Below are 21,321 nucleotides of genomic sequence, written 5' to 3'. Positions count from 1 at the left end.
CTTCTGACACCAAGTGAAGTGGATCCTGGAGTGTAGGGAAACTTGTGTGGCAGATGGGTTCATGATGGTGGGTCACAGCGAGGGAGTAGGCTGTTGGCACCTTAGATGATAGGTGTCAGAGGCAAAACATTTTATTAACACTCACGTGACTACACTTATAGCATTTCAGTGGAAGTGGTGGACACCCTCCCTAACAGCACATGGTGAGGATGGAGCACAATTGCAGTGAGCTGACAGCCACTGAGTGGTGATGTTGGTGCCCAGTAATGCTGACTCCAGTAGCTTATGCAGTGGTGTGCACCCCAATGCCAGCAGTTCTGAGGACTGTCAGGTTGCTCACAGGGGATGCCAGCCATGGTGGTGGAATTTTACCTGTGAGTGGTGGCACTGGTGCCTTGGTTCCTGCACCTGAATGAAAATGTGGGTGGCTGCACCACCCTGATCTCATTCTCCTGCCCTCCAGAGCAGGAGTCTGGCCACTGTGAGAGTGGGCCAGGGAGCATTCAGTTGGTGGAGAGGTATCAAGTTCGAGAAGATGGACTCGGCACTAGCAGATGGTGTGGTGGTGCAGGCCAGAGGTCACGGCAGCCGTACACTGTCTTATATTGCTCAGTCACTTTGCACAGTCCTCTTGACCACACAGGCACTGCTAGATTGCTGAGACCTTTGCTAAAATGATGGTTATTTATACTTGTTCACTGTGCACTTGTTGTGCTAATGAGCTGTATCCATTTGCATTCAGAAAAAACAAACATATGGCCTGGTAGTGTGGAAATGGCTTGGCTCATCCTGCAAGAGCTCTGTCTTACCACTGCATTGCAATATTGCAGTGTCTGGCCTACTCCACCCCATGATATGTAAACATACCTCTTGTTGCAACTGGCATGCCGATACCTTAGCAGCTGCTGGTTGCTTTTGACTGCTGCAGCTGAACTGCTAGTTTCCACAGTAATACTCAAAAAACAGTGGTGGCCCTTCTGAAGTCCACTGTTTTTCCCATTGCTGTTAGTGGAGGTCAAAATCACAAATAACCTGGTTAAAAATTCACTTTTCGTAATTTTGTCGCATTTTTGGACACACTTTTTTATGCTGTATTCATGTTTTTTCCACTTCATCCCACTTTTGTAAACTTCACAGCAGAAACAGTACTTTATTTTCACAGGCTCCATGTTTTACAAACTGATTGTAATCCATAAATTTTATCTGTATCTCTTTAAAAACTGAAAAATGCTTGTCAAGTGTTCAGTTTTATTTTCAGTCATGTTGTTGATTTGTATTCATTATTACTTGCATATAATTAAATATGGTAGTTACTTCAATTATGCTGCATATTGAAAAAAAAAATTAAAAAACCAGCACCATTTATTTGGTGACATAGGTAATACATAAATACAAATATACAAATCTTCCTAGGCAAGTTGGTGCAGTGAAAAGTTATGTGTAATATTATATGTACAAATTGTTATGGTAATGGGAATTTCAGAATGAAAATATTAAACAACAATCGGGTTAGGCAACCACTCACCTGCACTCACCTGTATTGGAGAAATGTGTGGAACATAGGTGCATGTAACAGGACAGAAAATTTTGCTTCCTTTACAGTCATCATTCTTTATCCTATATATATATATAGGGAGAAGAATGATAACTGTAAAGGAAGCAAAATTTTCTGTCCTGTTACATGCACCTATGTTCCACACATTTCTTCAATACAGGTGAGTGTGTGTGTGTGTGTGTGAAAAATATATTTAAAAACAAAGATGATGTGACTTACCATACGAAAGTGCTGGCAGGTCAATAGAAACACAAACAAACACATACATACACATAAAATTCTAGCTTTCGCAACCAATGGTTGCTTCATCAGGAAAGAGGGAAGGAGAGGGAAAGACGAAAGGATGTGGGTTTTAAGGGAGAGGGTAAGGAGTCATTCCAATCCCGGTAGTGGAAAGACTTACCTTAGGGGGAAAAAAAGGACAGGTGTACACTCGCACACACACACACACACATCCATCCGCACATACACAGACACAAGCAGACATTTGTAAAGCCAAAGAGTTTGGGCAGAGATGTCAGTCGAGGCGGAAGTACAGAGGCAAAGATGTTGTTGAAAGACAGGTGAGGTATGAGCGGCGGCAACTTGAAATTAGCCGAGGTTGAGGCCTGGCGGATAACGAGAAGAGAGGATATACTGAAGGGCAAGTTCCCATCTCCAGAGTTCTGACAGGTTGGTGTTAGTGGGAAGTATCCAGATAACCCGGACGGTGTAACACTGTGCCAAGATGTGCTGGCCATGCATCAAGGTATGTTTAGCCACAGGGTGATCCTCATTACCAACAAACACTGTCTGCCTGTGTCCATTCATGTGAATGGACAGTTTGTTGCTGGTCATTCCCACATAGAAAGCTTCACAGTGTAGGCAGGTCAGTTGGTAAATCACGTGGGTGCTTTCACACGTGGCTCTGCCTTTGATCGTGTACACCTTCCGGGTTACAGGACTGGAGTAGGTGGTGGTGGGAGGGTGCATGGGACAGGTTTTACACCGGGGGCGGTTACAAGGATAGGAGGCAGAGGGTAGGGAAGGTGGTTTGGGGATTTCATAGGGATGAACTAACAGGTTACGAAGGTTAGGTGGACGGCGGAAAGACACTCTTGGTGGAGTGGGGAGGATTTCATGAAGGATGGATCTCCTTTCAGGGCAGGATTTGAGGAAGTCGTATCCCTGCTGGAGAGCCACATTCAGAGTCTGATCCAGTCCCGGAAAGTATCCTGTCACAAGTGGGGCACTTTTGTGGTTCTTCTGTGGGAGGTTCTGGGTTTGAGGGGACGAGGAAGTGGATCTGGTTATTTGCGTCCGTACCAGGTCGGGAGGGTAGTTGCGGGATGTGAAACCAGAGCCACTTCCTCGTCCCCTCAAACCCAGAACCTCCCACGGAAGAACCACAAAAGTGCCCCACTTGTGACAGGATACTTTCCGGGACTGGATCAGACTCTGAATGTGGCTCTCCAGCAGGGATACGACTTCCTCAAATCCTGCCCTGAAATGAGATCCATCCTTCATGAAACCCTCCCCACTCCACCAAGAGTGTCTTTCCGCCGTCTACCTAACCTTCGTAACCTCTTAGTTCATCCCTATGAAATCCCCAAACCACCTTTCTTACCCTCTGGCTCCTACCCTTGTAACTGCCCCCGGTGTAAAACCTGTACAATGCACCCTCCCACCACCACCTACTGCAGTGCTGTAACCCGGAAGGTGTACACGATCAAAGGCAGAGCCACGTGTGAAAGCACCCACGTGATTTACCAACTGACCTGCCTACACTGTGAAGCTTTCTATGTGGGAATGACCAGCAACAAACTGTCCATTCACATGAATGGACACAGGCAGACAGTGTTTGTTGGTAATGAGGATCACCCTGTGGCCAGACATGCCTTGGTGCACGGCCAGCACATCTTGGCACAGTGTTACACCGTCCGGGTTATCTGGATACTTCCCACTAACACCAACCTGTCAGAACTCCGGAGATGGGAACTTGCCCTTCAGTATATCCTCTCTTCTCGTTATCCGCCAGGCCTCAACCTCGGCTAATTTCAAGTTGCCACCACTCATACCTCACCTGTCTTTCAACAACATCTTTGTCTCTGTACTTCCACCTCGACTGACATCTCTGCCCAAACTCTTTGGCTTTACAAATGTCTGCTTGTGTCTGTGTATGTGCGGATGGATATGTGTGTGTGTGCGAGTGTATACCTGTCCTTTTTTTCCCCCTAAGGTAAGTCTTTCCGCTCCCGGGATTGGAATGACTCCTTACCCTCTCCCATAAAACTCACATCCTTTCGTCTTTCCCTCTCCTTCCCTCTTTCCTGATGAAGCAACCATTGGTTGTGAAAGCTAGAATTTTGTGTGTATGTATGTGTTTGTTTGTGTTTCTATTGACCTGCCAGCGCTTTCGTATGGTAAGTCACATCATCTTTGTTTTTAAATATATACAGACACATTCGTATAAACAGCTTAATGCATCTGCTCTCACCTGCAGCAACACTGACATTTGTGAGTGGTTGCATAGGCTGACAGAAAATACAATTTCACCCCAGTCAGATGAAATGGCAAACTTGTTTAAATCACTTGACCTATATAAAGAAACGTTTTGTTTGCTGTTCTGTAGGTAAGACTTAAACCACTCATATGCTGTTCCATTTATACCATAGAATTGTAATTTCTGTAACATAATGTCATGGTTCGCACAATCAAATGCTTTGGAGAAGTCATAGAAAATTCCTATTGGTGAAATTTTACTATTTAAAGACTCTATTATGTAGACAGTGAAATTGTATATTGCTGCCTCAGTGGAACAGCATTTTTGAAATTCAAACTGTGATTTACTAAGTATCCCATTACTGTTGAGATGGATAACCACTTTTGAGTACATTATTTTCTTGAAGATTTTTGAAAATTCTGTAAGCAAGGATACTGGCCAATAATTATTGACATCTGTAGTGTCCTCCTTTTTGTAGAGAGAGGAAAAATACCTTGAGTTAGTGATGCGTTACATATGTGATTCAGAACATCAGCTGTAATTGCTCCACATTGTTTTAATATCTTATTAGAGATGTCATCTACTCCACTAGAACATTTATTTTTCAAAGATTTAATAATTTTACTTATTTCACAAGAGGTTGTAATTTGACTAAAATTTTTCAAAACTAGCTCTTCCATGTACTGCCTGGCTTTTTCTTTTGAACTATTTATTCTCACCAATTTTTTCTCCTACACTTAAGAAATGGTTGTTAAATACATTAGCTATTTGTGTACTGCTGGTTAGGATGGTGTCATTCTCTTTAATAGTAATACTACCTAACCCAGTGGTTATTTTTCCTATCTCCCTTCAAACAACATTCCATATTGATTTTATTTTATTGCTGGAGTTGTTAATTTCTTCTCTAATATACATATTTCTTGATTTCCTTACAAATTTTCTCAGTGTGTTACAATAATTTTTATAGTGTAAAACTACTTCTGGATCTTTACTAGTTCTTGCTGTCTCATACAGTTTTCTTTTTCTTTCTGAAGGCATATTAATACCTGTAGTAATCCAAGGTTTCTTTGAAAAGTGTGTGGTGTTACATTTATTAATTTTCTTTGAGAAACAATGTTCAAAAAGGGATATAAATTTATCAAGAAATATGTTGCATTTATCATTAGCATTTGGCTCATCATATACTGGGTGTTCAAAAAGTCAGTATAAATTTGAAAACTTAATAAACCGCAGAATGATGTAGATAGAGAGGTAAAAACTGACACACATGCTTGGAAGTATATGGGGTTTTATTAGAAGAAAAAAATAAAATAAAAAAAACAAAGTTCACAAAACGTCTGACAGATGGTGCTGGACAGCAAAACGTCAGTGACTATGCATGACAATTGTGTATAAAAGGAGGTGTAATGAGAGAGAGAATCAGATGCGCCAGCAGTTGCAGCATGTTGACGTTACCTGAAAAGGCGCTTTTAGTGAAGCTGTATTATCAGAATGGGGAATGTGCTAGTTCAGCATTACAATTCTATCACCATAGGAATGGGATTCAAATGGGTAAAGGTCCGTTGACAAATGCAGCTGTGGCGAGAATGATTTCGAAGTTCGAAGCCACGGGTTGTTTAGACGATAGACCCCGTAGTGGCCGACCGAGCACAAGGCGTAATGCTGCTGAGACAGTTCAGGAAGAAATGGAGACTGTAGCGGGTTCGTCTATGCACGGGGAACTCAGTGCTCATGCAGTTGCACATCGCACCGGCTTTCCATACACTACTGTTTGGTTGGCACTTAGGCGTACCCTCTGATGCTATCCGTACAAAATTCATCAGCATCGTGAACTGTCACCTGGTGATTTAGTGAAGTGGAGGGCATTTGCGGTGTGGGCATTTCAAAAGATGGCGGAAGGTGACGATTGGTTGAGTAACGTGTTGTGGACCGACGAAGCTCATTTCATGCCCCAAAGGTCTGTCAATGCCTACAACTGCAGAATTTTGGCTACTGAAAATCCTAGAACTGTCGAGGAAACTCCATTGCATGACGAGAAAGTCATGGTATGGGTTGGATTTACCACATCTACCTTTATTGGGCCGTTTTTATTCGAGGAAATGCGTGATTCTGGTTTTGTAACTGCTACCGTGATGGGTGAGAGGTACGCCGATATGTTACAGAATCGCATCATCCCCAGCCTGACTGATAAACACCTGCTGGAATGTACAATGTTTATGCAGGATGGTGCTCCACCCCTTATTGCTAGATGCGTGAAAGATCTCTTGTGCACATGGTTTGGTGATGATTGTGTGCTCAGCTGCCACTTTCGTCATGCTTGGCCTCCCAGGTCCCCAGACCTCAGTCTGTGCGATTATTGGCTTTGGGGTTACCTGAAGTTGCAAGTGTATCGTGATTGACCAACATCTCTAGGGATGCTGAAAGACAACATCCAATGCCAATGCCTCACCATAACTCCGGACATGCTTTACAGAACTGTTCACAACATTATTCCTCGACTACAGCTATTGTTGAGGAATGGTGGTGGACATATTGAGCATTTCATGTAAAGAACATCAACTTTGCTTTGTCTTACTTTGTTATGCTAATTATTGCTATTCTGATCATATGAAGCGCCATCTGCCAGCCAATTTGTGAACTCTTCCTTCCCCCCCCCCCCCCCTCCTAATATAACCACATGTCATTCCAAGCATGTGTGTCAATATGTAGCTATCTACATCATTCCGTGATTTATTCAGTTTTCAAATTTATACTGACTTTTTGATCACCTGGTACATCTCCCCAATTAACATTTCTTAAACTTCCTCTGAAGTGCTCTATAGATACCGGGTTGAGCACCCTCACACTTTTACTTAATGGTTTCTGAACTGTACACCCTGTTAGGTGTTGTAAGTTGATCAGTTGTGCTTCATGGCCTGACAATCCATTTACCACAGGGAAAGCATGGGTTTGTTTTACATCCTCTTTCTGTACAAATACATTATCTATTACAATGCTACCGTCTTGAGCTATTTGTGTGGGGAAATTGACCACTGATTCTATGTAATATGTTGTTAATAGCACTTGTAGTTCACTTTTCCTATCAGAATTTCTTAGAAAGTTTACACTGAAATCACCACAGATTAATAACTTTTTCTTTTTGTCTGACAGAAAGCATAATAGGGAGTCAAACTTTTTTATGAATAGCTCCGAGTCTCCTAATGGAGACCTGTACACTGTTGCTAATATCAATACTACATTGTCTATCTGAAGTATACATGCACAAACCTCAAAGTGCCGATCAACACAAAATTTGCTTACTTCTACAGTTTTGTATTTATACCCTTGTTTTATGAAAATGGCAACTCCTCCTATATCCATCCTAGATCTACAAGTATAAGATGTTAAATTATACCCATTTATACTGACACTATCCATCCACACAGTTACATGGTGTTCAGACAGACAAAGTATATCAATCTCATTTTTATTTTTGAGATTATCTAAATGCACTAATATCTCATCTACTTTACTTTTTATTCCTCTGATATTTTGATGAAATAAGTTGACACTGCCCTTAGCTTTGTCCCTATTTACTGTACACGAAATTTCTTTTATTCTATTTATCTTGATTGTTGTCTGTCTGGACTTTGGATTTATCCTAAAAACCTGTCTGCCTGGACTCATTAACCACTGGGATCACCCCTTGTGTGACTGACTGTGACCTTTCTTACAGTTTCTGCTAATAGAGAAGCTAACTTATTTTTCCCCTTCCTATTCAGGTGCAGGCCATGTGTAGTGTGTCCCCACCTACCAATAGCATTAACTGGAACAAAACGTATGGAGCATCCTGTTCAGCTCATGTTAAAATGCATTACAGTAGTGTTTACCCAGGGCTGATCATGATGCAGAAAGACCTCCACAAACCCTCGTAAGAAGACTGACTCTGGCTGGCCACATGGCGCTACTGAGAGGGAAGATTGTCACATTCATCATATTGCTGTTGTGCATTATACTGCATCTGCAGCAGCAATTTGAGCACCAGTTGGCAACACAGTGATACAATGAACTGTTCCAGATTGGTTACTTTGAGGTCAGCTCTGAGCCAGGCACCTTGTAGCATGCATTCCACTGACACCAAACCACTGCCGTTTGTGACTTCAGCATTGTCAAGCGAGAGTTCATGGGAGGGTGGAGTGGAGACCTGTTGTATTTTCTAATGAAAGCCCATTCTGCCTCTGTGTCAGTGATGGCGATGTATTGGTTAGAAGGAGGCTAGCTGAGTGCCTCCAACCAACCTGACTGTGACCTAGACACACTGGACTTACACCTGGAGTTATGGTCTGGGATACAGTTTTGTATGACGGCAGGAGCACTCTCATGGTTATTCCACACATGCTGACTGCAAATTTATATGGCAGTCTGGTAATCTGACATGTTATGCTGCCATTCATGAACAACATTACAGAGGGTTTTCCCAACAGGATAACGCTCACCCACATACCACTGTTGTAACTCAGTATGCTCTATAGAGTGCTGACATGTTGCCTTGGCCTGCTTGATCACCAAATCTGTCCCCAATAAAACACATATGAGATATCACTGGATGAAATCTCCAGCATCATGCAGGACCAGCATTTACTGTCCATGTACTGACTGACCAAGTGTAACATGTATGGAACTCCATCCCACAAATTGATATCTGGCACCTATATTACACAATACAAGCACATTTGCATGCTTGCATTCGACATTCTGGTGGTTGCACTGGCTAATGATGTACCAGCATTTCAGATTTGCAATTACTTTTCTCGTGCTTACATTAACTTGTGAACTTGCAATGTTAATCACTTAAGTATGTTACCTAGACAAGTGTTTTCCAGAAAACACATTACACTACATTAATTATTTCTCTGTGCTGGGGTTTTTCCTATCAGTGTATATATGTTGATTACACTGTTGATTCAAGGGTTCTGGAGGAATTCTTTCAGATTACAAAAGTGGTGCTTAAGTAAATATCCTTTCAAGGCTGCTTTGAATTTTATTAGGTCAATCATTATCTTGATTTCTTTTGCCAGCTCATTGTAGATAATTTTGGCATCATGTAATGCTTTTTTTTTTGTTGGCAAAGACACATTTTTACTTGGTGCATGTGAGATTTTGTTTTTGATCTTGTGTTATGATAACATATCTTTCTCACAGAAGAGGAAGAATTCTCATCCTTTTAAAGAGCACTGTGCAGGGTTTGATATTTTTGATTACTGTTACGATTCTCACTATCTTTTTTGGATCCTAAAGAGTTTTAGGCAGGATGATGAATTATATGTAAATTGAAGAGGATCACTGCTGTCAGCTGCAGCAGGACATTACACGGAATCAGCAGTGATGAGTGAAAATGGGTACCAGACAGGGATTTGACCAGGGATATCCTGCTTATGAAGCAGGTGTGTTAATTACTGTGCCATCTGGGACACAGTGTTATCGCATCAAGTTCAAAAGAACAGACACCACACATTCCCATAATTGATACGCCTAGTTGGGTAATGGATCAAACTTCTTCAGTGCAGATGCAGAAATACGTCTGATCTCCCGTGGGAATCTCAGAGTAGTGAACAGGAGAAGAATGGACAGGAACTATGGATAGGTGGCATTTGATGGGAATGTGGATTAGCTTTGAGGCATGTTGTGATAGTCCATGCAGTTGCAATAACGCTGTGTCCAGATGGCCAGACGTTAATGCACCTGTCTAGTAAGCAGGAGGTCTCTGGTTCAGATCCCAGTCCAGTACACATTTTCACTCACCAATGCTGATTCTGCAAAATGTCCCACTGCAGTTGTCAGCTGTGATCCACTTCAATTTACACATAATGTTTCACAGCTGTGGATTCTGCATGGTGTCTGTTCTTTTGGACATGTCCAAACAGATGCCATGCAGTCCTATAATTGATACACGTAGCTGGGCAATAGATCCACCTTCGTCAGTGTGGATGCACAAATATATCTGACCTCCTGTGGGAATCTCAGAGTAGTGACAGGAGTAAAATGGACAGGGACTGCAGATAGGTGTCACTCAGTGGGAATCTGGGTCAGCCATGAGGTGATCTGAGATAGTCTGCACAGTTGCAATAATGCTGTGTCCTGGGTGACAAAGTATTTAACACATACATACATACATACACATACGTTAACCCTTGTTCCACAGATCATGAATACAACATTTCGTAATGATGTGGAATATGTCACTTTAACGTAAGTTTTCTCCTGCAACTGCAGGAGAGCTTCTGTAATGTTTGGAAGTTAGGAGACGAGGTACTGGCAGATGTAAAGCTGTGAGGACAGGACATCAATTGTGCTCGGGTAGCTCAGTTGGTAGAGCACTTGCCCATGAAAGACAATGGTCCCCAGTTCGAGTCTTGGTCCGGAACACAGTTTTAAACTGCCAGGTAGTTTCAGCCTAGCTATTGTAAAACTGCTGCTATTCAGTCTCACAGTATGTTGTGCAAGAAAAAAAATGTAATTCATACTTTTAACTGATGAAATAAGCTGTAAATGTACAATATTTAATCAAATTTGTAATTATTAACTGTATACAGGGTGGCGCTCAAAATGTGTTACCAATTGTTTCTTTCACAATTTACGACGCTCATTAGATATACCGCTGGGATCTCTACAGCAGTACCAGCAGAGCTTGGAAAAACAAGTGAGTTATGAAATGATGTGTAATTCATGATGCTGCCGCTAGGAGACTAGTAAGCAGTAATGGCTGACAATGGAAGACTGACGACACAGCATCGATCAGCAATTGTGTTACTTTTTCATGAAACGAAAAGCCTTGTTGTGACCCAGAGGCGTTTTCAACAACAGTTTAACACACGATGGGTCCCTTGCAAGAAGACCATCCACAGGTTGTAAGATAAATTTGTACAGGAAGGAACAGTATTGGAAGTGAAGTGACCTTGGCCTAAGCCTGTTTGTTTGCCAGAGAAATTTGAAGCGGTACGAGTTGCTGTACAGAGAAGTCCCAGGAAATGGTGTAGAAAGGCAGCAGTGCAACTGGGAATATCCAGATGCTCTGTTCAACGCATTCTTATAAGTTACCTCCATATGTACCCATACAAGATGACCTGTGCACAGAAGCTCACTGAAGAACACAAGCAGCAGAGACTACTGTTTGCTCAGTGGGCAGAGGATAGGGAAGAAACTCTCAACAACGTTTGGTTTTCAGACGAGGTGCATTTCCATTTAGACGGTGTGGTTAACAAACAAAATGTGCGCTTTTGGGCCACTGAAAACCCACAAGTGCTTCATGAACAACAACATTATGCTCCGAGGATTACAGCGTGGGCAGCAATTTCCAGTCACGGACTTATTGGACACTTTTTCTTTGAAGAAACTGTGAACAGTGAGCGTTATTTGAGCATGCTTTGCAATAGCTTCATTCCACAGCTTCTTGCTACTGCCTTGCCCTTCAACATGCAGTGGTTCATATAAGATGGAGCAAGGCTACATACTGCAAACACTGTGTTGGAGTTTTTACACGAGCATTTTGACATGCGGATCATTTCACTCAGGTTTCCAGGTCGCTTCAATGACAGACAAAATTGGCCCCCGAATAGTCCAGACCTCAATCCATGTGACTTTTTTCTTTGAGGGTACCTAAAGGAAAAAAATTTCCTGAAACGTCCCCGTGATTTAATGGAGCTCAGAAGACTTATTCTTCAAGCTTGCAGTGAAATTATGGAAGACATGTGCCGTAGGGGAATCACTAACTTCAGTGTTCATTTGAAGGAAGTTAGGAAATGAAATGATGGACATATATTGAGCATGTGCTGAGTGAGAACAAATCTCCATGGACGGCTCTTCATTGTAGTATATGTTCCTTTCAGATTGTATTGACAATAAAGTTTATATTCAAAAACAGAATGGTAACACATTTCATGTGCCACCCTGTAGATTCAATTTGACATAAAAACCTAAATGACATACATTCAATGGTTGTAAAATAAACAGCAAGAAAGGTTTTCTGCTCAATGTCTTTTGTATAATATATGTACTGGAAACGAAATTTATATGTACAAATAAATCAATTAATTAATAGCACATTGCACTTAATCCTTTAAATACACTCTATGCCATCTTAGGTTGTCTTGGAACTAGATCCACAGAAATTTTGTACTGGATATACTTTTAATGTCTGTGCCTCACAACTGAATGTTTACGTCCTCTTCACTATTTCTCTTGATGTTATGGAGATACAATGTTACTGTTTTATTTATATTTATTAGCTTCTTAGGGGTGAACAAGTTTACAATACTACGAAGTGCTTCTGAAACATTTCTGCCAGTGTACCAACGATTAAGGTGATTGTGTTACCTTTGAATCAAATAGTCTTGTACAGTTTTTGTAAAATGTTAGATCACTTACATAAATTAAAAATAGACTGGGCCCCAGTGCTAATCTTTTTGGAACACCATACTTACCCTCTCTGTAATTCAAATAGCAACTGGTTAATTTATTATTTCCATGAAACTGCATTTCTACTATTTCTTTGTGGCTAGTAAGATATGATCTCAGGCAGTCATTAGGAGCACTCCTGATGCTGTCACTATCACATTTCTGCAGCAGTAGGTTATGGTCTATAATATCAAAGACCTTGGATAGGTCAAGGCTTGTACCTGTGACTATTTCACCACTATCAAGTTTTTGGATTACTTTGTGAAGAAATTCGAATATTGCATTTTCTATCTAAACAGACACTACACTGGGCTGTGAATAAAATGTTGCATTTCTCTACAAAAGCTAACGTTCTCTTTTGGATTTGTTTTCAGGTAAATAGGATTCAAACATTTCTCACAATTCACAAACATAAATAAAGACACTGGGATCTCCAAAAATTAGAAAATACATTATAAATTATCAGTCAGTTTTTCTGACATTTACCTGACTACTACAGTTATTATTTCATAAAATTTGCTCTCAGTTTCAAAAGGACACTAAGATACTCAAACATCACTTTCGGTGCCCGCTACAGAACCTTTCTTTAGCTCATAGCAAGGCATGCTATTTGATGACATGCTTAGTATTACAATATATATGAAAGATGATAAACATATTTTCAAAATATTTTTCCTTAAAAAGTGCATTGTAAAATTTAACTAATATATCCACAATTGATGAGAAGCAATCATATTTGTGTTTCATCTTCACAACTATTGCTTCAGAAGCATATATCAAAGCTAAACACTCAGCAGTATTATTAAGTGTTCACATTCATTGTCGAAACAGTACAGTGTTACTTATTACTACATTATTAAGAGATTGTTTGACTGCATTGGTGAAACAAATTATTACCTCACTGTCTGTGCAGCTCCTTTTGATGAACTGTTTGTGACGTTTCTGAGTGCTGAGATATCAGTCTCCAAATGTTTACCAGGTGAGTTGTCACCCTCATGTTCAACAACATTTTCAGGCAATTTAAGATTCCCTTTCGAAGTCTGGCCAGGCAACCTGAAATAATAATGAATATTTAAATCTAGTTTAACAAAAGAAGCTGCTAAGCACCTCTTCTCGTGTTCTGCATAAGCCAAAAAATGATAGTTACCTGCACAATTAGATTTGAAAGCATATATTATGTTGACATGAACTTATTCTTTAAAGTATATAATATTTACATTACATAAAATTGTTAGCTGTAACACTATAAAAGCAAACATGCCTCATTTTAAAAGCAATAACACACAAATGATGATATAATCAAGCAGGTATTTGGTAAATAGGGTGCTTGCATGGAATTAAAGGATTGTTTCCACAACTGCTAAATTATTCTGTTTATCTATAATAATCAGTTTGATGCAATTATGTCAGTGACTAAAATTACTGAAGATAAAAACTGTAGATTTCTATATTCCATATTTCACTAACATATGGGATAATCACAACTTAAAGATAAATGATTAGTTTTACAGAACTGTACATGAACTCTGACTCTGATTATTCAGTATGATCAGCAGCTCCCATTTGCTACAATCAGGGGCTGTAAATATTGTGGCAGGGAGTCAAAGGAAACCTGAATGTCCCCCCACATGGCTTGTATGCATAGTCACAAGGCATTAACAGTATTTGCTGGTGGTTCTTGTTGACCAAGCTAGCAACCATCTGTATCACAGGTGTATTCGATAGGTGACAACAAGGAAAACATACAGATTAAAGAAAGAGATTCAGCAATTATTCCTCGTAAAATGCTTCCACATTCCTTGGCACATGTGTCTACTGAAATATGGTACTGGCAGTTGCCTCAAGGAGGGACTGTACCATAGGCTCTAACATTTACCTAATGCAGAGACTACTTGCTATTCACATTAACCTCTATACAGAGTGTTACAAAATGATACTGACAAATTTTGAGGGCTTGTAGAAAGTGTCATGAGAAGAAAATTTAGGGCAACAGGTGGAACATCTCACTATAGACCAGTGTTGTATGTTATTCAGTGATCACAACTGGTTGCCACAATAACCAGTGCAGAAGATAGAGCTAGCTGCTATGTAGACAAGCCTTGTCTCCTATGAATGCAATGCTCTAATTTCTTGGTGGATGATGGTTTCAGACACAGGTTTCCACCCACAGTTTATTTTTCTCCTGGAATCCTTTAAAATTTCCAACGTTTACTGGTATATACAGGATGAAAGAGAAAGAAACAAATGGTGCAAAAATAACAGGGGCTAGCTTTTGCCTATGCAGCAGCTATCACTATCTACTCTGCTGGGGTTTGCTGCAATCAGTTGCTTTCAATAAATAATGGCACGGTTTTAAAGAAGTCAGTGCTTTTATTTAATTTTAAAGAAAGGAAATGTGAATGCACAGAAAAGAGTACAAAACACAAGAGTATTCACTGTGGTAGACAACAGAAAACATATTCCAAGGAGGGGGCATAACTATTTATTCTGTTGTTACAAGAAATGAAATGGAATTAGAAAATGTGTTCAAAATGTCTGCCTCTAGCTTTGCTGCATGTCTGACATCTGCATACCAATGCCTGATGGCCTTACTCAAATACACTGGGTATGGTGTGAACATCTTCACATGTTGCATGTATCCTTGCAATTAAGTTTTCCACTGGCTCCACTGAGGTTTCATACACCACATTCTTCAGATGACCTCATGAGAAAGCATTCAGCAGGTTGAGGTCAGGTGACCATGGTGGCCAAGTTATAGGGCCACCTCGACCAATCCAGCAGTCTTCAAATGTATGTCTGATCTCAGCAGCTAGACTGAAGTGTGTGGATGCTCTATCATGCTGGAACCACGTATGTTGCTAGACTGCGTGCATTCTTATGATTTTTTCAGTTTTTTAATATTTGACACTAGCCTATCATAGAACCCAACACAATTCTTACACTTAATATACACATAACAAAAATTCACATTAATTTGATTATATATGTAATTATTATCATTCAGATACAGATTTTTGGGTAGTCTGTGTTTAACTTGGTACTTCTGAAGGTTGCTTGATTGCACAATTGAGAGTGTTGTTGACATACTTAATTTCCAATTCTGATGTTATATGCATGTTTGGAAACTTCATTGCAGTGATAATTTGTTGAATCATACACTATATACCCTAGCTTTTTTAACATATTTTTCTTCAAGAATTGTAATGAGTTCACCAGCGAAAAAGAAACGCTACAAGTAACAGCAGTACAGGCAAGTCTACTTACAGAAACAGGAAGATACTTTCACATGGGTTATACCAGGTTTAACTTCCAATAAACATGCTTTTTGTACATTGTGCATAAAAGAATTCAGCATTTTGCATGATGGGCAGTCTGATCTCAAGCAACATGCCCAGTACAAAGGACACCAGTTAAAGGAGAAAACAAGTAGTAAAACCAAGAAGGTGTCTAAATATTTTGTGAACAGTAAGAAATATGAAGCCAAAGTTGTCACAGCCTGTGAATTAGAACTTTTTATCACACAGTCAAACATGAGTTATGGGAGTTTGAATTGCAGCAATAAATTTATGTCATGTATATCTGCAGATTCAGAAACAGCTGTAAAACTTTCCTGTGGGAATACAAAGGCAGAAATGTTAGTGAAAAACATATTAGCACCTGATTTTGTTAATATTCTAAAATCTCCTGAAAGTAGTAACTATTTCTCAGTAGCAACAAATGCTTCCAATTGAGGCAACAAAAAGATGTTCCCACTTTGCACATGTCTCTGTGTCAGCTAAAAGGTGTGAGCAACTGAAATCATTTTTGAATTTATGGATTTTGAGTGGTCTGAGAGAGTAAGGCATGTGTCCACAAGATGGCTCTCCTTAACTCCTGTAATTAAGAGATTGATTGAGTATTGGCCAGCTATAAACAGTATTGATGCCTGTCAAAACATTTTGCATTAGTATTTTTAGCTAAAGACACAGAGGAAGGAATTTTTCCTGAGATATATTTGCATTCTGAGTCAAATATACAAGATCAAATGCAATCAGTATCAAAATGCCTGAAAAAAAGGGAGCTAAGTGTTATTGAATCACATAACTCCCTGTGCATGATCTATAAGAAGATCACACAAAAAAAAGAGTGATAAATTCTATGAGAGTAAAACCAAGAAATAAATGAGAAGGATTTCCTCCACATCCCTTAATAAGATCTTGCATGAATCTGATTGTTTCTATGACACATTGTTGCAATATCTTGAAACCTATTATGACCTCTCAGCTAATAATAAGTATGCAAAGTTGAAACCTCTTTCTTTGAATGGAGAAATACAAAATTGTGACTTTGAAATTGCAATGGAAATACTCATTCTACAAGTTCAAGTCAACCTGGATCAGCTATATGAAGAATTTTGTGAGGTGAAAGATAACATTACTGACTGTATCACTAAGGATGGTGATGTTGCATATAAGTGGGTGAAATTCCTCACACTAGTGCTTCAACAAAAAGTGACAAATATCACTCAGCTCATATGCATTATCTTAGCGTATTAGGTTTAAGTACATTTGTGCAATGAGTGTTTTGGATGATGAAGAACAAGTGGACAGTTGTTCACAAGAACTCATAAAATCAGAGCTTCAAATTTGAATAAATTTTGATATGTCTCACAAAGACTTGTTTGATCTACTACAGAATGGAATGAAATTGCTAGATAAAATTAAATCAGATACGAAATACCACAATGTTATGAAGCAATAGAGTTCAAGATGTAAATGTGAGTGATTTTTTTAATCAAAAATGGTACTTAATAAAAATATGAGTGCGTGAGTCATTAAAAAATATTTTCATGAAAAATCTTCCTATCTTTGTGAAGGAAGTGGTAAGCCTAATGTCAATGGAGTGCATGTGACATCTCCAGTTATTCCAACAGCACTTCTCCAATGAAAACTGCTTAGCTATCGCCTATGTGTCAGAGAGTAAGTGTGTAGGAGCCAGTCAATTTTAAACTCCTTTGAAACCACCTACTTCATCCAGATGCTGATGAATAACTGCAAAACTAGAGTGTTGTGGCTGATGCAGATTTTGATTTCTTTGCCCAAAGACACATAAAGATATGTGCCCACTTCCTCTTGCCTCACCATGTACAAAATGCAGACCTAGTGAAGTTCTCTATGATGCACCACAACTGCATGAGGCAAACTAGGAATGCGCACTGTGTTTCTACCACCTATATTTGTCTTTCCTCTCTGCTGCCACTGCTATCAGGGAGTCTCTACAGTGTTATTGTGACAGGTGTGGACATGTTCAATGCCATCTAATGTTCAGAATGTTGTCAGATCTATTGCAAGATGTTTCATCTGCTGTCTCTCAGTGTACAACATCATGTTTTCGGCCAAATGTGTCCTAGTGGCAGGTGCCAGAACCTATAACTTTCATGCTCTTTATCAGCACTGGATGAAGTTTCCAGACATGGCTTCCTATCCTCAATTTGTCCCTCAAGATACGCTTTACAACCCCATGAAGTTTGTTGATATCATTTTGTGCCGTGTGTAGGAGTGTCTACATCTCACGTTTTATACAGTAATGTCCCAACCATCACATTTGGAATTTATGCATTGTCATTCATCAGTTCAGGCTGTCAGAGTGTGGTCACCATAGCAGCACCTCACACACATGAAGTCAGACTGTAGGACAGATTGCATCCCGTAACATCTGCATTTTGCCATTCAACCCACCAGTGACGATGTACACATGCCCACTCCAGTTTGAAAGATTTGTAACTTCTGGAGAAGCAAAGCAAATGTAATGGCACATTTACTAGTTCTCTACCCTGTAGCAGACAGCAATGGAACCTCAATACAGATAGAACCACAAGTTGACAGTCTTGTTTGTATGCAGGTCCACAGCCTTGATACAGTTTTTGCAAGACAACATTGTCCACTGTAGGCTGTAAAATTTTTCTGCTATTGGCCAATTTCGACTGTGAAGTCATTATCAAACATATACACAGGATATGTGCCATGTAATTTAATCTATCAGTTCACATGCGGAACCACACATTAACATTAGCATGGTCTGTATCAAACAGGAATGAAAAGATTGTTCAGCATGTCGAAGAACAACATACAATACAGTTTAGAGATGAACTTGACATCCATTCACTGAAGAACCACATTTTAACATAGGTAAATCCTATCTTATACACTCATTACATCCATAAGCAGACTGCTTAGGGATGTAATGAGTGTATATGTTGACTGCTTATGAATGTAATAGGTGTGTAAGCTAAGGTTAATATGTGATAATTCTTTTTTTTTCCCCCAATGAATGGATGTCAAATTCATCCCTAAGCAATAATGTACTTGGTTCTTCCACATATTTTACAGTCTGTCTGTTCATATTCAATATAGATCGTGTCAATGTTGGTGTGTGGTTCCACATCTGTACTGCCAGATTAATTTACATTAACTTCCTTAGGCATGTTGCACAGACATACTACGTATGTGCTTGATAATGACTTCACAGTCAAAATTGGCCAATAGCAGCAGATAAATGAAAAATTGTACAGCCTACAATGGACAATGTTTCTTTTGAAGAAGAACCACAAGTGCTGGAGTGTATCTAGCCGATACCATGGATTAATCTGTATGTTCTGCTGCTGTCAACTGAAGAAGATAGCGGTCATCTCATGCTATGATAAAATTGCATTGCCAAGTACCAGTCTTTGTTAGTTATGACCCTCTTCTATCCAGTGGTTCCACACAAGCATCACTGTCATAGGAGAAGGTCCTGTACAATCCAAAATTTCATGACATTTACTAGAGCAAAATCAATCTATCCTGCTGAGATGCTGACAAGAAATACTGATACTTTCTTTCATGTTTCCACTTCATTTGACAGTGCTTCACTACCTGAGTTTGGTATAAAACTGACTTTGTTTATGATAGATGATATTGTGTGACTTATGGCATATCTCTGTGCTCTTAATCTTTCTGCTAGACTGGTATACACATTCTCCAAGGTTGGGTGGATTTAGGTCAGTCTTTCTAGGTGTTGCAGTTTTTACAGATGTTAGTGTACCAAGGTCCTGAAAGCTTTAAGGAAATGATAAAATTTTGACACATGAGTCTTACTGTTGAAGGCTAATAGCTTACCTATATCCTTTGTGATGTATGAAGATATATTCTTGAACTTTATAAGAATATCATTAGCAAGAAGATTCTACAACATTAATACATCACAGACAAAATCAAACACTGGGAAAACCAGGATGGAATGTAACAATATTATGAAAAGGGTAGTTTAGTTGCTACTCCCCCATGTAATGGTGATGCTGAGTCACAGGTAGGCACAACCAAAAGAAAGACTGTCAGAAAGTGAGCTTTCAGTCAACAAGGCCTTTGTCAGAAATGGAGAACATACACATGCACACACTCATGCAGTCTCTAAGTCTGACCCCAATGGCCAGAGACTGTGGTCGTGTGTGTGTGAGTTGCATTTTGTGTGAGTGTGTGTGTATGTTATCTGATTGTGACAAAGGCCCCTTTGCGTGAAAGCTCACTTTCTGACAGTCTTCCTTTTTGTTGTGCCTATCATTCTTTTGTTGTACCTATCTGCGACTCAGAATCTCTGCTATATGGTGAGTAGCCACTATCCTTTTCATACTATTGTGAATATGGCACAGACATTTACAATAATAAAAATTTTTCAGTATCTTTGTCCTTGTTAATCAGACTATATCAGCTATATGTGAGATACAAGTATTTTTAGATACTTGAATTATGAAACATCATATCAACATTGTATATGGTGTGAGAATATGATTAAATTTAAAACAGGCTTCTGAAAACAAAGAAATATTTATTATAAATTTTAATAGTCTACATCACAATAAAGTGCAATAGAAACTAGATAACCAGCTTTGGCTGACCAACAACCATCTTCAGTTCTAGGAAACAAACAGGAAACAGCCTTTCAATGTGGTAACGATAAAGAAAAACATCCAAAAGATTTTTAAAACATTATATTTTAAGAAACATTGTAATATTAAATAAAATAAAATAACATAACATACTTTCACTGTAATTGGTACCTTAGATTCCAAACAGTGTTAGCCAGTACAAAATTAATACTATGAGTTGTTGTTGTTGTGGTCTTCAGTCCTGAGACTGGTTTGATGCAGCTCTCCATGCTACTCTATCCTGTGCAAGCTTCTTCATCTCCCAGTAACTACTGCAACCTACGTCTTTCTGAATCTGCTTAGTGTATTCATCTCTTGGTCTCCCTCTATGATTTTTACCCTCCACGCTGCCCTCCAAAACTAAATTGGTGATCCCTTGATGCCTCAGAACATGTCCTACCAAGCGATCCCTTCTTCTAGTCAAGTTGTGCCACAAACTTCTCTTCTCCCCAATCCTATTCAATACCACCTCATTAGTTGTGTGATTTACCCATCTAATCTTCAGCATCCTTCTGTAGCACCACATTTCAAAAGCTTCTATTCTCTTCTTGTCCAAACTATTTATCGTCCATGTTTCACTTCCATACATGGCTACACTCCATACAAATACTTTCAGAAACGACTTCCTGACACTTAAATCTATACTCGATGTTAACAAATTTCTCTTCTTCAGAAATGCTTTCCTTGCCATTGCCAGTCTACATTTTATACCCTCTCTACTTTGACCATCATCAGTTATTTTGCTCCCCAAATAGCAAAACTCCTTTACTACTTTAAGTGTCTCCTTTCCTAATCTAATTTCCTCAGCATCACCCGACTTAATTCGACTACATTCCATTATCCTCGTTTCGCTTTTGTTGATGTTCATCTTATATCCTCCTTTCAGGACACTATCCATTCCGTTCAGCT

General features: G+C 39.5%; 1 protein-coding gene across 3 annotated transcripts in view; it reads right to left on the bottom strand.

Annotated features, from left to right (window-relative positions):
• LOC124721565 overlaps window positions 1-21,321 on the bottom strand; it is a 640,226-nt gene that overhangs the window by 33,480 nt on the left and 585,425 nt on the right. For all 3 annotated transcript variants that reach the window (XM_047246603.1, XM_047246605.1, XM_047246604.1), the window contains one exon: window positions 13,368-13,523. In XM_047246603.1, coding sequence (XP_047102559.1) covers window positions 13,368-13,523 — 156 coding nt within the window. The remainder of the gene's footprint in view (window positions 1-13,367; window positions 13,524-21,321) is intronic.

Source organism: Schistocerca piceifrons, chromosome X (genome assembly GCF_021461385.2).
Source record: "Schistocerca piceifrons isolate TAMUIC-IGC-003096 chromosome X, iqSchPice1.1, whole genome shotgun sequence".
NCBI lineage: Eukaryota > Metazoa > Arthropoda > Insecta > Orthoptera > Acrididae > Schistocerca > Schistocerca piceifrons.
This window is presented reverse-complemented; position numbering and strand designations above follow the sequence as displayed.